At 37.3% G+C, this 14,203-nt stretch overlaps 1 protein-coding gene across 1 annotated transcript in view; it reads left to right on the plus strand.

Annotated features, from left to right (window-relative positions):
• LOC150037989 (callose synthase 9-like) overlaps nucleotides 1-14,203 on the plus strand; it is an 83,906-nt gene that overhangs the window by 2,919 nt on the left and 66,784 nt on the right. Inside the window, exons 3-5 of the mRNA XM_090310866.1 lie at nucleotides 1,576-1,673; nucleotides 1,900-2,063; nucleotides 9,493-9,589. Coding sequence (XP_090166992.1) covers nucleotides 1,576-1,673; nucleotides 1,900-2,063; nucleotides 9,493-9,589 — 359 coding nt within the window. The remainder of the gene's footprint in view (nucleotides 1-1,575; nucleotides 1,674-1,899; nucleotides 2,064-9,492; nucleotides 9,590-14,203) is intronic.

The following is a 14,203-nucleotide window of genomic DNA, read 5'->3' on the forward strand; positions in this document are numbered from 1 at the left end:
TCAACTGTGGAAATTTATCAGATTCTTCATTAGGTGAAGTGAGCTTATATTTCCTGATTTGAATCATGAAAAATTATTTCATGGGTTACCAGAGGGTTTAAGGGTCTTCTCAGAACCCTGATTTAAATCTTATTTAGGAGACCAAAAGGGAGGATTTTGACATTCTTTTTATCTAATCATTGTGGAGCTCAAGAGATTTTGGTTGCTAAATCAGGTGGTTTGTTAATCTTTTGGGGCCCTTCTCCTTCCGGCTTTTGTAACAGTTGGTTGCTACACAAAGAATGCTGCCTAAAGATGAATCTTCAGTTGCTGGATTGGGCAGGTTTTTGGCATTTTTTTTTGTAAACTCAGGTTAACCAAACAAGCTTTGAAGACATGGTTTTCTGAGTTTGGGGAAAAAGGTTGAACAAGGAAAAATACCTTCTTGCTGAGTGTGATTTCATCCACTTGAAATTATCATCTGAGCTGCAGTTAAAGGAGAGCTTTATTGAGTAAAGGAATTATATTCAGAGGAGTAAGTTAAATTAGCTTAGGCTGGGGGATGAAAATTGGCTTAATTGCTCAAAATTCTTCAAATAAATCTTCCAAGTCATTCATTATGCCCTCAGTTTGTCCTCTTTGTTTGATGGATTATGAAGATTCTCTTCATATTTTCTTTGAATGCTGTTATTCAATGGAATGTTGGAGCAGAACTTTTTGGGCTAATGCAGTGAAAGCTCTCCTTTCAGAAATTTGGTTTGAGAGAATCAACATATGTCAAGACAAGCCACTTCCTTTTTCTGTTCGTTATGTGATTGCTCAAGTCAAAGCCTCGTCATGGTGTTCTCTATCTAAACACTTTGCTGATTATTCAACTCAAGTTGTTTGTTTAAACTTGAATGCTTTTCAGGCTTCTTCAGAAGTTTAGTCTATGTTTTATATTATGGTTCTAGCCTTGTTTTGGCCAGTTCGTAGTTTTTATTTTTGTTTCCTCTAATGTACTTTGAGCATTAGACTCGTTCATTATTTCAATGAAAAGTCTGGTTTCCTTTAAAAAGCAAAAGAATAAAAGAACATTGGGTCGTCAGTGAACTGGAGGTGTAATAATGACATCTTCTCCTTCCTGACCTAAAAAGCCACGACAAAAGTCTTCTCTACTTCTCTTGAAATGAGCCTACTCAATTATAGGGAAAATGTTGTCTTTGTTTTATTGTAATTATTTATTGCTTATATATGTATTAATTGGACATCTTAGTTCTGTATTTTTTGTCTGCCAAAAAGTTATTTACCTCACAAGAAATAGATATTTGAAGTAATATTATCATGATAAATGACGAATGTCAACACTTTTCCATTGAATGACATGTACAACTGAACTAAATTCTTCTGAATGCCAATTTTATATGTCAAGTTTATCATTTTGTAACAATTGCAAAATAATATTCATGTATACTTTGAAGATTCTTAGGACTCCTTATATTCCCTTTGATATGATATTCTAATTAGTTTTATAAATGCATTTATAGATAATTCCTAAGCACTTCAAGTTTCTTTTGTTTCCTTTCATACAAGATTCTGTATTTTCTTTGCCTGTAGTATGTGAACATGCATGTTCACTTGCGCAAAACACGGATCCTAATAGTGAGGGAAGAGGTGTTTTGCAATTCAAAACTGGTTTGATGTCTACCATTAAGGTATGTTCATTTTCGTAAATTTTTTTGAGTATTGGTTGATCTATGGTGGTCAGATTTCTTGTCAACCTTATTATTTTCTTTTCACATTAAATTTAAAGCTCTTGCTTTTTTATTGTTTGAGAATTTAAGGCATCTACCTGCTTGCAACTTTGATTTTTATATGGTTGCTAATTTGGCTTATTTCATCCTTCGATTAAATCTTGATTGTTTGAGAGATATTTTTCAGCAAAAGCTAGCCAAGGGGGAGGGTGAAACCATAGATAGAAGCCAGGACATTACTCGGTTACAGGAGTTCTACAAACTATACCGAGAGAAAAATAATGTAGATAAGCTTTGGGAAGATGAAATGAAATTGAGGAAATCTGGTGCTTTCAGCGGTAATCTTGGAGAGTAAGTTCATTGACAAAAGTAGTTACCTCTTGTCATATCCTTCATGATGTCTTTTATTAGCTGCTCTTGTTTTCTTGAACATGTCTCTTTTTCTTAAAAAGAGACGGCATTTTTTTTTGGGTATAAAGATATACCAGCTTCACAGAGCTATAGTTTTTCTTTCTCACTACAAATTGGAAACGTCTATTGTACTACCTTTAATATGGGTCCTTTTGTATCTATGTATATTTTTGAATATTTCATTTAATCAATGAAATTGTTTCTTATCAACAAAAGAAATGATGAAAAGAGAATAATGCTCAAGGTATAAAAAAAAATTAAAAAAGGGCAACAAATCCTTATACAACAAAGCAAAATATCTACGCAGAAAATTGAAACAATCCAAATAAAGCAAGGAAGACAAAACTCTAAGTGATCTCAAACTAGAAACCAAGAAATCGGCTAATCTTGGAAGGCTAAAATTTTTTGTTAGGATACCTCCTAACAAGAGTATTAAAAAAACACCAAGAATAAACGAAGAACACTGGAATATGAAAACATATTGAAATATGTTATAATATCATAATAACATTATAAAGATAACCACTAGCCTTTTGAGAGGGCTAGACTCTCCCAAACTTCTCAAAGGAAATCCCACAAAATGCTTCGCACATTTCTTCTCAATCCACTCCTTCTATTTATAACTAAAGCCCTAATGAAAGACACCAACGAGCGTTTATGGATTGCATTGTTTGTGCAATTTTGTGAAAGATTTGGGACGAAAGAAATGCAAGAATCTTCCAAGAAAAAAGCAAGATCAAAGAGGACATCATTAATTCTGGCTGTCTTTAATACATTTTTTTTGGCGAAAAGATATACCAGCTTTAAAAAGCTATAGTTTTTCTTTGCTCACTACAAATTGGAAACATCTATTGTACTACTACTCCCTTTAATATTCGTCCTTTTGTAACCATGGATATTTTTGGTTATTTCATTTAATCAATGAAATTGTTTTTTTTCAAAAAAAAAAGAAAATTCAGATGACAATAACTGAAGAAGAGTGTGAAAAAAATATAAAAATCCCGGGAGACTTTTATTCTTTTCATTGGAACTTCTTAAATATCAACAAGAAGTTCTAGTGTCCTATTCAACTTATTTTTGATTATAATCCTGATGTGATAATTGTTTCTATTGCAGTGTCCAGTTAAAAATTCTACAAAATTTAATAGTGATGTAATCTGCTCCAAGAATGCAAAGAGTAATTCTTTATTAATGAATAGAAAGAATGGCCATAGGCCTATTTATACAAGAAAGGTGACTGATCACCTACACAACCGGTCACTGAGACTCATTACTTAACTGACCGGTTACTAACAAATTCTAACCAACTGGACTAAACTTATAAAACAACCAAATGCTTAACAATATATTTAATTAACCATTAACTTAAAAGAGTATAATTCTTCTTCTACATCAGCTCTATCCGCCCGAGAAGACCAAACTTGTACTTGAGTTTGGTTGTGTGAGCTCAAAGCCATCTGGTGGATGGTAATGATGTACATCTGAAACATTAAATGTTGAGCTAATCTTCATTGTAGGAGGTAGATCAATGCGATAGGCATTAGTTTCCAATTTTTTGATGATAGGAAAGGGTCCGATCTTCTTGTTTGTGAGCTTAGAGTGCTGTCCAGTTGGTAATCTGTTTTTCTTTAAGTGTACCATAACCAAGTCTCCACCTTAAATTCAATAGCTCTTTTGTGTTCATCAGCTTTGGTTTTGTAAAAATTAGTAGTTGCTTCTAAATGTTGGCAAACTTCTTCATGGATTTTCTTCACTCTTTCGGCCATAATATTCGCTTCAGCATTTAGGTCGACTGGAATAGGTAAGTTAGCAAGATCTAAAGTTAGTCTTGGTACTTGAGTGTAGACTATTTTGAATGGGCATTTCCCCATGGAACGATTTATCATGTTGTTGAAAGCAAATTCAGCCTGTGCTAGAGTTAGATCCCAATGTCGGGGTTCGTCTCCACTTAAACATCTTAGAAGGTTGCCAAGTGTTCTATTTGTAACCATGGTTTGCCTGTTCGTTTGATGATGACTCGTAGAGCTAAAAAGTAAGTCAGTGCTGAAACGTTTCCATAAAGATTTCCAGAGGTAGCTCATGAATTTGATGTCTCTATCGGATACAATGCTCGCTTTTCGGTATTCCATGTAGTCGAACAATTTCCCTAAAAAATAAGTTTGCAACATTCAAAGCGTCATTAGTATTTTTGCAAGCCAAAAAATGTGTCATTTTACAAAATCTATCAACAACGACTAAAACGGAATCATATCGTCTTTGAGTTCTAGGTAAACCAAGGACAAAATCCATTGAGAGGTCTTCCCGAAGTCCTTGGTTTGTGCTTGTACCTTTAGAACTTTGACAGATAAAACACCGTGTAACAAAATTAGTAACATCTTTTTGACAAGATGTCCAGCTAAACCATTGGAATGTGCTTCCTTTAAAAGTGATTCTCTAAGTGATGTGTATGGTATACAAAGAGTGTCATTTTTTAAAAGAAAACCATAAAAAATATGAAAATCTTTTGCTAGAAGGTGGTTAGAACAGTTATACCATGTCTTAAAATCTATATCAGTGGAGTATAAATCTTTTAAATGATTAAAAGCAATAATTTCACCTTGAAGGAGGGTGAGAAGTGTACCTTTTCTACTTAGTGTGTCTGCCACTTTGTTGATATTACTTGGAGTATGTTTTATAACAAATTGAATCGTTAAAGCCAAGGAATTGTAACCACCTAGCATGCATACGACTAATAGAATTTTGAGATTGTAGAAATTTTAAAAAAAAATGGTTAGTTAACAAAACGATTTTTTGCCTAGGAGATAATGTTCCCATTGTTTTAAAGCTCGAACTAAAGAGTAAAGCTCTTGTTCATAAGTGGACCATTTTTGTCTAGGCAAACTAAGTTTTTTACTAAAGAATTCAATAGGGTGTTTGTTTTGGCTAAGGACAGCTCCTATCCCAATATCTGAAGCATCTACGGAGACTTCGAAGGGTTTAGTAAAATCAAGAAAGCCCAAAACAGGGGTTGTACTAAGGGCTGTTTTAAGGTGACTAAAACTTGCAGCCTGTTCTTCTCCCCAAGAAAATGGAACTTTGTTCTTTAAACAAGAAGTTAAAGGCCCTGCAATAGTATTAAAATTTTAATGAATTTTTTGTAGAATGAAGCTAAGCCTATATGTCATCGAAATAGACTACTACAAAATTATTGAGATAGGAAAGAGAATTTGATTCATTAATCTCATGAAAGTGATCGGGGCATTGGATAGACCAAATGGCATGACTAACCATTCAAAAGGCCCCTCATTTGTTTTGAATGCTGTTTTCCACTCATCTCCGGGGCGTATTCTAGTTTTGATGGTACCCACTTCTAAGGTCTATTTTAGAAAAGATAGATGCTCCTCCTAATTCATCTAGTAAATCCGATCGTCTAGGAATAGGGCCATATTTGGTTGTTATTTTGTTAATTGCCCTACTATCAACACAAAGGTGTCATGAACCATCCTTTTTAGGTGTAAGTAAAGCTGGGACGGCACATGGGCTGATACTAGGTTGAATATGCCCTTTTTCTAAGTGTTTATGGATTTCATTATGTAAAATTTCATATTCTTTGGGGCTCATACGATAGTGGGTAAATCAGGTAAGGTACTACTTGGAGTTGAATCTATGTGATGCTGAATATTTCTGAGGGGAGGTAAGTGTGCTGGTTCCTCTAAAAGAGAAGGGAATTCTTTTAGTAGTTGAGAGATTTGGGGGTCTACTAGATCTGATTAGGAGACTCAAAAGGATCTGTTTTAACTATAAAGGCCAAAAGGGATTTGTCCTTAGAAGATAAAAGATCTTTGGCCTGAGATAAAGAAAAATTTGCTTACTTGTTGATGGAGTTACCTTGTTTGGAGTGACTTGTTTACTGAGGGGAAGGAGGACAACTTTCTTTCCCATCCAATTGAATTCGTATGTATTGTCCCTGCAATTATGAAGTTTTGTTGTCATATTGCCATAGGCACTCGAGGAGAATATGACACACGTCCATCTCGTGGACATCACAGAGGATTTGGCCTTGGTATAGATTCCCGATGGATAAAGGCACAGTACAAATCTCTTTTACATCCGTTTCCCCATTCTTTGTGATCCAATCGACTTTGTACGGGTTGGGGTGTGGTTCAGCTGTAAGATTGAGTGTATTGACCACTAGGTTAGAAGAATAATGGCATCAAGAGGAATTAGACAAGGAGACCCTCTTTCTCCTTTTCTTTTCCTTTTAGTAAGTGAAGTACTTTCACTTGGTCAATAGAATTCATGAAAAAGGTTTGTATAAAGGTTTTGTGGTAGGAAAGGATAATATCCATATTTCAATTCTCCAATTCGCAGACGACACCCTTTTATTTTGTAGAAACGATGATAGAATGTTAGAGATTCTCTGGAAAACTCTTACATTATATGAATGGTGCTCTGGGTAGAAAATAAATTGGGAAAAGTCAGCCATATGTGGAATTAATATTGAAGACTCCAAGCAAGAAGCTGTGGCATCAAGGTTAGGTTGTAAATCTTTACAGCTGCTTTTTTTATACCTATGTCTTCCTTTGGGCGGTTATCCAAAAAAATTAGACTTTTGGCAGCCGGTGTTAGACAAGTTTCAGGGTAAACTTGATAAATGGAGAAGGTACAACCTCTCAAGAGGTGGTAGGGCAATTCTATGCAATTTAGTGCTTTCAAATTTACCGACCTATTATATGTCTTCCTTCTTAATGCCAGAAAAGGTCATTTCTTCTATGAAAAGAATCATGAGAAATTTCTTTTTGGGAAGGACATAAAGGAGGGAAACTAAATCATTTGGTAAAATGGGAGATTGTATAAAAAAAAGTTGAGGATGGGGGACTGGCACTAGGAGGTTTAAAAAGCAGAAATTTGGCTCTTCTTGCCAAATGGGGGTGGCGTTTTTTCCATGAGAATTCTTCTCTATGGACACAAGTTATAAAGAGTATTCAGGGTAGAAATTTTGGTGATTGGCACACTTCGGGAAAGTCCTTTTGTAGTCTTCGTAGTCCTTGGATCAGCATATCAAAAATCTGGTTGAAAGTAGAAGCCTTGGCAGTCCTCAAACTTGGAAATGGAAGCAGAATTGCCTTCTGGCATGACTCTTGGGCTGGTAGTACACCCCTGAAATACCAGACTTTCAGACTTTGCTTCTCTTGATTTCCAACCTAAAGCCTTCTCTCAGACCTGACTATCGTTCTTGGTCCTTAGAAGCAAGTGGTTTATTCACGGTAAAATCTATGTCTAACCATCTTGCCTTGGCCTCACCTATTGACACCCACCTTTTAAAAGATTTGTGGAAGACCAATAGCCCTCGAAGGGTGAATATTACGGTCTGGATCTTGCTGTTTGGATCCCTAAACAGTGCATCAGTTCTGCAACACAAGCTGCCCTCCCATTTTATTTCTCCGGATCAATGTGTTTTATGTAAATCAGCTGGATAAGACTTGCAACACTTGTTCTTTGACTGCTTCTTTGCAAGAAATTATTGATTAGTCCTTTTTAAATCCTTCAACATCAGCTGGGTTTTCGACTTTACTTGTAAAAAGAATGTTCAGCAGTTACTCACTGGTCCTATCCTCAAAAAAGTCCCAAATCTGATTTGGTGCAATGCAGTAAAAGCAATATTAGTTGAAATTTGGTTCGAAAGAAATCAAAGAATCTTTCAAGATAGAGAACACACTTGGTTCTTCCACTATGAGGCCGCTAAACTTAATGCTTCTCAATGGTGTTCTCTTTCAAAGCACTTTGAAGCCTACTCACTTCAAGATTTATGTTTGAATTGGCAAGCATTCATCTATCCAAACTTGAAGACTCAAGTAGTTAGGTTCATTTTATGATTCTCTTGTTTTCCCTCTTGGTTTGTACTTTGGCCATATAAAGAGGGTGTTTTTTCTGTTTTTTCAATTCTCTTGTAAGTTTCATATTTTCTGTCTTTGTTTGAGTTCTATGGACATGATAAGGACAATAAGGGGGTGTCAACCTAGTTGAGATGTCCGGGTGCATCTCCTGATCCCGTATCTTGTATCGATCCTATTCAAGTGCACGTCTCTTGTACTTTCTTTTTATGAATTAATAAAAAGTTTGTTTCCTTTTCAAAAAAAAAAAAAAAAAAGAAAGAAAGAATGGCCATAGGCCTATTTATACCAGAAAGGTGACTGATCACCTACACAACCGGTCACCAAGACTAGTTACCTAACTGACCGGTTACTAACAAAGTCTAACCAACTGGACTAAACTTATAAAACAACCAAATGCTTAACAATATATTTAATTAATCAGCAACTTAAAAAGAGTATAATTCTTCTTCTCCATCAAATAATTTTCAACAGTTTATTTTTATGGGTAATGCAATTTAAGAAATTTATTAGATTTGATGGCATTAAATATTGTTTCTCTCTGTGATGGAATGATTGGAGGCAAGTCACTATAAAACTTTTGCAACAAAACTAGTGTTTTCGGTTGTCTGGACGCTAACTTTCATGCATTATATACTCTTATTGGTATTCCTGGGTTTTTAATGGTCTGGATTGAACATTTAATATTTCTGATGTTCGATGAGAGCATATTCCTCTTGTCAGAACTTTTTTGTTTCCTCTTGTTAGTGTTAAAGCAATGCACCTTTTTAGCTTCTCCTTGTATCTTAAGAATTATTTTATTTTATTTTTATTTTTCAATGAATCTTTTCAGTGTAAAGTTGCAATAGAAAACCTTCACATTAATTTTCTAACTTAGAGCAGAGAAACAACCTATATCTTCTAGGCTGTTTAATATATAAAAGCATCTTCTGCTTTTTTTGTCCTCCTGAGGTTTTCTTCTGTTTGATATTTAATATAAAGTTACCTGTTGCCTATCCAACATTTTATTAAAAAACAAAAATACAGATATGCCGATGAGAAACTAATATTAGAAAATACATCTATACAACCCCCAATGCTTTCATTTTTCCAGCTTAAGCTTTGTATTTTGATGTAATGATATCATTAGACTGCTTGTACCTTTGTTGTGTTTCTTTTGATTATTGGACTGTTTTGATTAGATTTTGTATGGACATAATGAAGGTGCTAAGGGGGTGTCAACCTAATTGAGATTCTCGGCTGCATCTCCCGATCCTTAGGATTCTTTTTGCTCATTTTGTATCATTATTGTACTTTAAGCATTAGTCTCATTTCATTAATTCAATGAAGAGGTTTGTTTTCGTTTCAAACCCTTCCCCCCAAATTTTCTTAGTTTATTTTGTTTACATCGGTTATTGGCTAACATGTGTCACTTGTGACCTATATATATTCCTATGAGTACTTAATTATCTTGTATCATGGATGGGTAATAAATTAGTTTTTACATAATTTTTAAGGTTGGAACGGAAAACGTTGAAGCGAACAAAAGTCTTTGCAACCCTGAAAGTATTGGCAATGGTACTGGAGCGACTCAGTGATGCAATTCCTAAAGAGGTTGGCCTTACAATTATCTTGTGGTATTATGCGTATATAGAAATGATTGGTGCAAGTATTTTAAGGATCATTATTTTGTAAATATAAAGTTGAACCTTTGTTTTTGTTTCTTATTTTAATATTTGTTTAAAAGAAGAAAACAAAAAGAAAGAAATAAGTATTTAATTGGTAAATGAAGTTACGGAAGAGAGGGTGAGATATGCTCACCTAAAGCAACGTTGTTTGATAGTCAAAATAGTGAAGGTAGATTATGTAGTTCCACTAGTGAACGTTTTTTTTTGTTGAAAAGAAAAAAAAAAAAAAAAAAAGAAAAGAAAAGGAAACAACATTTTTTGTTGAAAAATGTTGTTTTAGCCCTAAGTGTTTTTTTTTTTTTGTCTTTTACTTGGTGTCTATAGTTTTAGGGTTTCTGACTTGTGGCTATTTATATCTATGGCTGGGTGCTGTGTAAGATGTATCAAAATTAATAAAAATTCTCTATCGTGATTTTTTCTCCCTGACCTAGGGTTTTCCATGTAAATTTGGTTTTCTTTCTTCTACTCTTTATTTTTCAATATGGTATTAGAGCAAGGTGATGAAACCTTAGCTGTGATAGAAGAAATTCAATCATCAACCCTAGCAGGTGATGGGACTCCGGTGGAAAATTCACAGAATGCTGAAATTAGGGCGGTTGTCGATCGTTACCTTCGGTCCCTTCTTGGCCCGATGTAGATTCATCTGCAGCCATTTGGAGCAGAAGCAGCCGCCCAGCGGCCCAACCTTGGTTCATCCTCAGTCGCGCCCCAGCCAGTTGGCTCCTCGTTCGTGCAGCACCAACCAGTGTCGAGAATTCCAGTTGGCCCCATCCCTTCGATCATGCAGCAATATCAACTTGGACAGCCGATTGGGCGGTTTTCCTTCTCATCCGGTCATTCAAGCCTCGTCGATTGGGGTTTCGGTAGCCGATCAGCCGATCGTTCAAGCCTCATCGACGCTGGGACCAGCTACCAACTCTGTAGCAATTCTCGGTGGCTTCCAGGGTTCAGCGCTACCTCCTTCAACCTACCCAGCCATGTCTTTGCCTGGTTCATCAAGCCAACCGCCGGTCCAGCCGGTCCAGCCGGTCTAGTATTTTGTCCAGCCGGTTCATGCTTCTTCCATGTCTGCCGAAACATCTTTTCCAAGGGCCTATGGGCAGAAACATCCCATGCCTACTCTGTTTCAAGCTGAGTCAGTGGGTTATGGCGGGACCATTGGATTCCAACAACAGTTGGCTAATTTGCAACAACAGATTTTTGCACTCGGGGCAACCTTTAGATCCACGACAAGTTATCCGATTGATTCCCATCCAGATTTGTATTTTGGCCTTTCGTTCGGAAACCTCGGTAACTGCTTACCCTACTTTACTTATTCTGAATATTATGTCTGGTTCTGTGGGAAACTCTGCTGGGATAACCATTGGAGAAAAACTTAACGGCCAGAATTGTTTCTCTCAGTCTCAATCTGTTAGAATGGTCCTCAAGGGACGACATAAGTTTGGGTATCTGCCTGGGGAGATACCAAGACCGAACCCTGGGGACCCTTAGGAGCGTATATGGAAGGGGGAGGATTCCCTCCTCTGCTCAATTCTGATAAACAGCATGGAACCTCAGATTGGAAAGCCTCTGCTCGTGATATTTGGGAATCTGTCCAGAAACTATATTAAAAAAGACAGAATGCTTCACGACTTTATACGTTGCGGAAACAAGTGCATGAGTGCAAGCAAGGGACCATGGATGTAACATCCTATTTCAATAAACTGTCACTATTGTGGGAAGACATGAACCTGTGTCGTGAAGTTATCTGGAATTGCCTAGTTGACGGAGTCCAGTATTCGAAGATTGAGGAAGCTGACTGTGTCTATGATTTCCTGGTTGTTTTGAACTTGAGATTTGACACTGTCCGGAGTTGGATTTTTGGGACAAAGATCGATACCGTCTCTTATGGAGGTGTGCTCATAAGTTAGATTAGAAGAGGATAGAACAAGCGCTATGAATGGTACAGTTGCTTCTACTTTGGACTCTGCTGCGCCCTCCAAATGACAAGTCTAAGTCCAGCCGAACCCTCGTTATTGAAGCTGTTGATGGTGCTCACCAGGTGACTAGTTCTGTTGATCCAGGTACGGTTGGGACCAACAATATTGTTCAATCAGATACTTCTCAGTCCTTCAGTTTCTTTATTGAGGGGGATGAATCCTGGATTCTTGGCTTAGGAGCAGCTGATCACTTAACTGGATCATCTGATCAATTCATCTCCTATTATCCAAGCGCTGGAAATGAGAGAATACGAATTGCAGATGGGTTCTTTGCTCCCGTTTTTGGGAAAGGTCACTCGTCTCTGGTTCAGGGGTTGGTTTTACAGAATGTTTTGCATAGCAAGTAGAGTAAGCTCCAGCCCTTATAGAGCTTATTACCAAAATAGCCTTTCTTTTTTTCTTTCTTTCACTAATTCCTCTTAGCAAACCCCCAATCCGCTCTCGCTCGCCGCTACTAACGGGGTCTCGGTTGATTTTCCTTCCTTTAGCTACTCAGATGTTTCAGTTCGCTAAGTTTGAAAAGTCCAAAGAGCGTAGACTGGCCACGGAGCTTGGATACGGTTTCCCGATGTGCCGAAGATCTCTTACAATTTGCTATCGATTAGTAAAATAACCAGAGATTTGAACTGCAAAGTTGTTTTCTCACCAGATGATGTTTTCTTTCAGGACCTGAACTCGGGAAAGACAATTGGCACTGTCCGACTTAATAGGGGGCTCTATTTCCTTTCCGATGATGCTTCTTCTAGGAGTTTGTCTAGGGCTAACTGACTATTTATTATGGCACTTTCGTCTTGGACATCCAAGCTTTCAATATATGAAATACTTGTTTCCCCATTTATTTCGTAATGTGAATGTGTCTTATTTATCTTGTGATGTTTGTATTCATGCAAAGCAGCCTAGGGTCTCTTTTACTTCTCAACCTTATAAACCTTTCCAACCTTTCCATTTGATACATAGTGATGTTTGGGATCAGTCTAATGTCACAACTGTGTCTGGTAAACGGTGGTTTGTCACCTTTATTGATAATCACACTTGTCTTACATAGGTGTTTCTCCTTATTGACAAATCTGAAGTGACGATGGTGTTCCAACAATTCTACACTATCGTTGAAACTCAGTTCAATGCTAAAATCGCCGTTCTTCGATGTGGCAATGGACATGAGTTTGTTAATCAGTCCCTTCGTGAGTTTTTGACTTCAATCGTTCATCAGAATTCCTGTGCTTATACCCCTCAGCAGAATGGGGTGGCTGAACGGAAAAACCGCCACCTCATTGAAGTAGCCCGATCTCTCATGATCCCTGCGTCCTTATCTTCATATCTATGGGGGGATGCTGTACTTACTGCAGCTCATCACATCAATCAAATGCCCTCCCATGTGCTTAAATTCCACCCTTCGAGTGTTTTAAAGAGTCATTTTCATCCACTCGTCTTTTCCCGGATGTTCCCTTTAGGGTGTTTGGATGTACCGTCTTTGTTCATAATCATGGTTCTCACCAGAGTAAGTTTGCTCGGGCCCAAAAGTGTGTATTTGTTGGGTATCCCCTTCATCAACGGGGTTATAAGTGTTTTCAGCCTTCTTCTCGGAAGTACTTTGTCACCATGGATGCCAATTTTCTTGAGGACAAACCCTTTTTTTCCGTTAGTCCTCTTCAGGGAGAGACCGCTAGTGAAGAGGCTAACACATCATGCGAGTTATAGCAATCCTAGGGAATTTGTTCGGTGTCTTGGAGTTGTAATCTTCCTATTAATGATTGTGACAGCTTTTACAGGATACGTACTACCTTGGGGTTAGATGAGCTTTTGGGGAGCAAATCCACCTATTTTGTTTCTATAGATCTTCTTCCTAAGCCTATCCTCGAAACAAATGACTCTGTCCTTCCTACGAAACAGGTGCCCTGGATAACCTACTATAGGAAGAATCCTAGAAAGAAAATAGTTCCCTTGTTGCTCCATCAGAAGTTGTCCATGAGTCAGAACCGGAACCAGCTCAAGGTACCTCTGTTCTTGATGGTAATGAGCGTGTTGGGGTTGATGTGGTTGAAGGTGATCTAATGAACTCTGACGAAGTCAAGATTGGTGGTGATAATGAGTTATCAGGTGATACACAGGAAACTGAAAACGTGCAACAATCTAGTGTAGATAAACAGGTAAAAAAATCTGGTGAGTATGATGCTACCCTTGATTTGCTAATTGCCTTATGAAAAGGTACTAGATCTTGTACTAACATTCTATGAAAAACTTCTCATCCTACAATAATTTATCTTCGAGATTTAAGGCATTTCCTACCAACCTGGATACTGTGATGATACCAAGCAATGTGCATAAGGCCATGGAAGTTCCTGAATGGCAAGCCGCGGTTATGGAGGAAATGTGTGCACTTGAAACAAATAGAACTTGGGATCTGGTCGCTCTTCCTAAAGGCCATAAAACCGTCGGATGCAAGTGGGTGTTCACTGTCAAATACAAATCTGATGGGACTCTCGATAGATACAAGGCCAGGCTGGTTGCAAAAGGGTTTACTTAGACATATGGGGTGAATTACTCAGAAACCTTCCCGTCAG

This window comes from Benincasa hispida, chromosome 2 (genome assembly GCF_027475165.1).
Source record: "Benincasa hispida cultivar pf3 chromosome 2, pf3_genome.v1.1, whole genome shotgun sequence".
NCBI classification, from domain to species: Eukaryota; Viridiplantae; Streptophyta; class Magnoliopsida; order Cucurbitales; family Cucurbitaceae; genus Benincasa; species Benincasa hispida.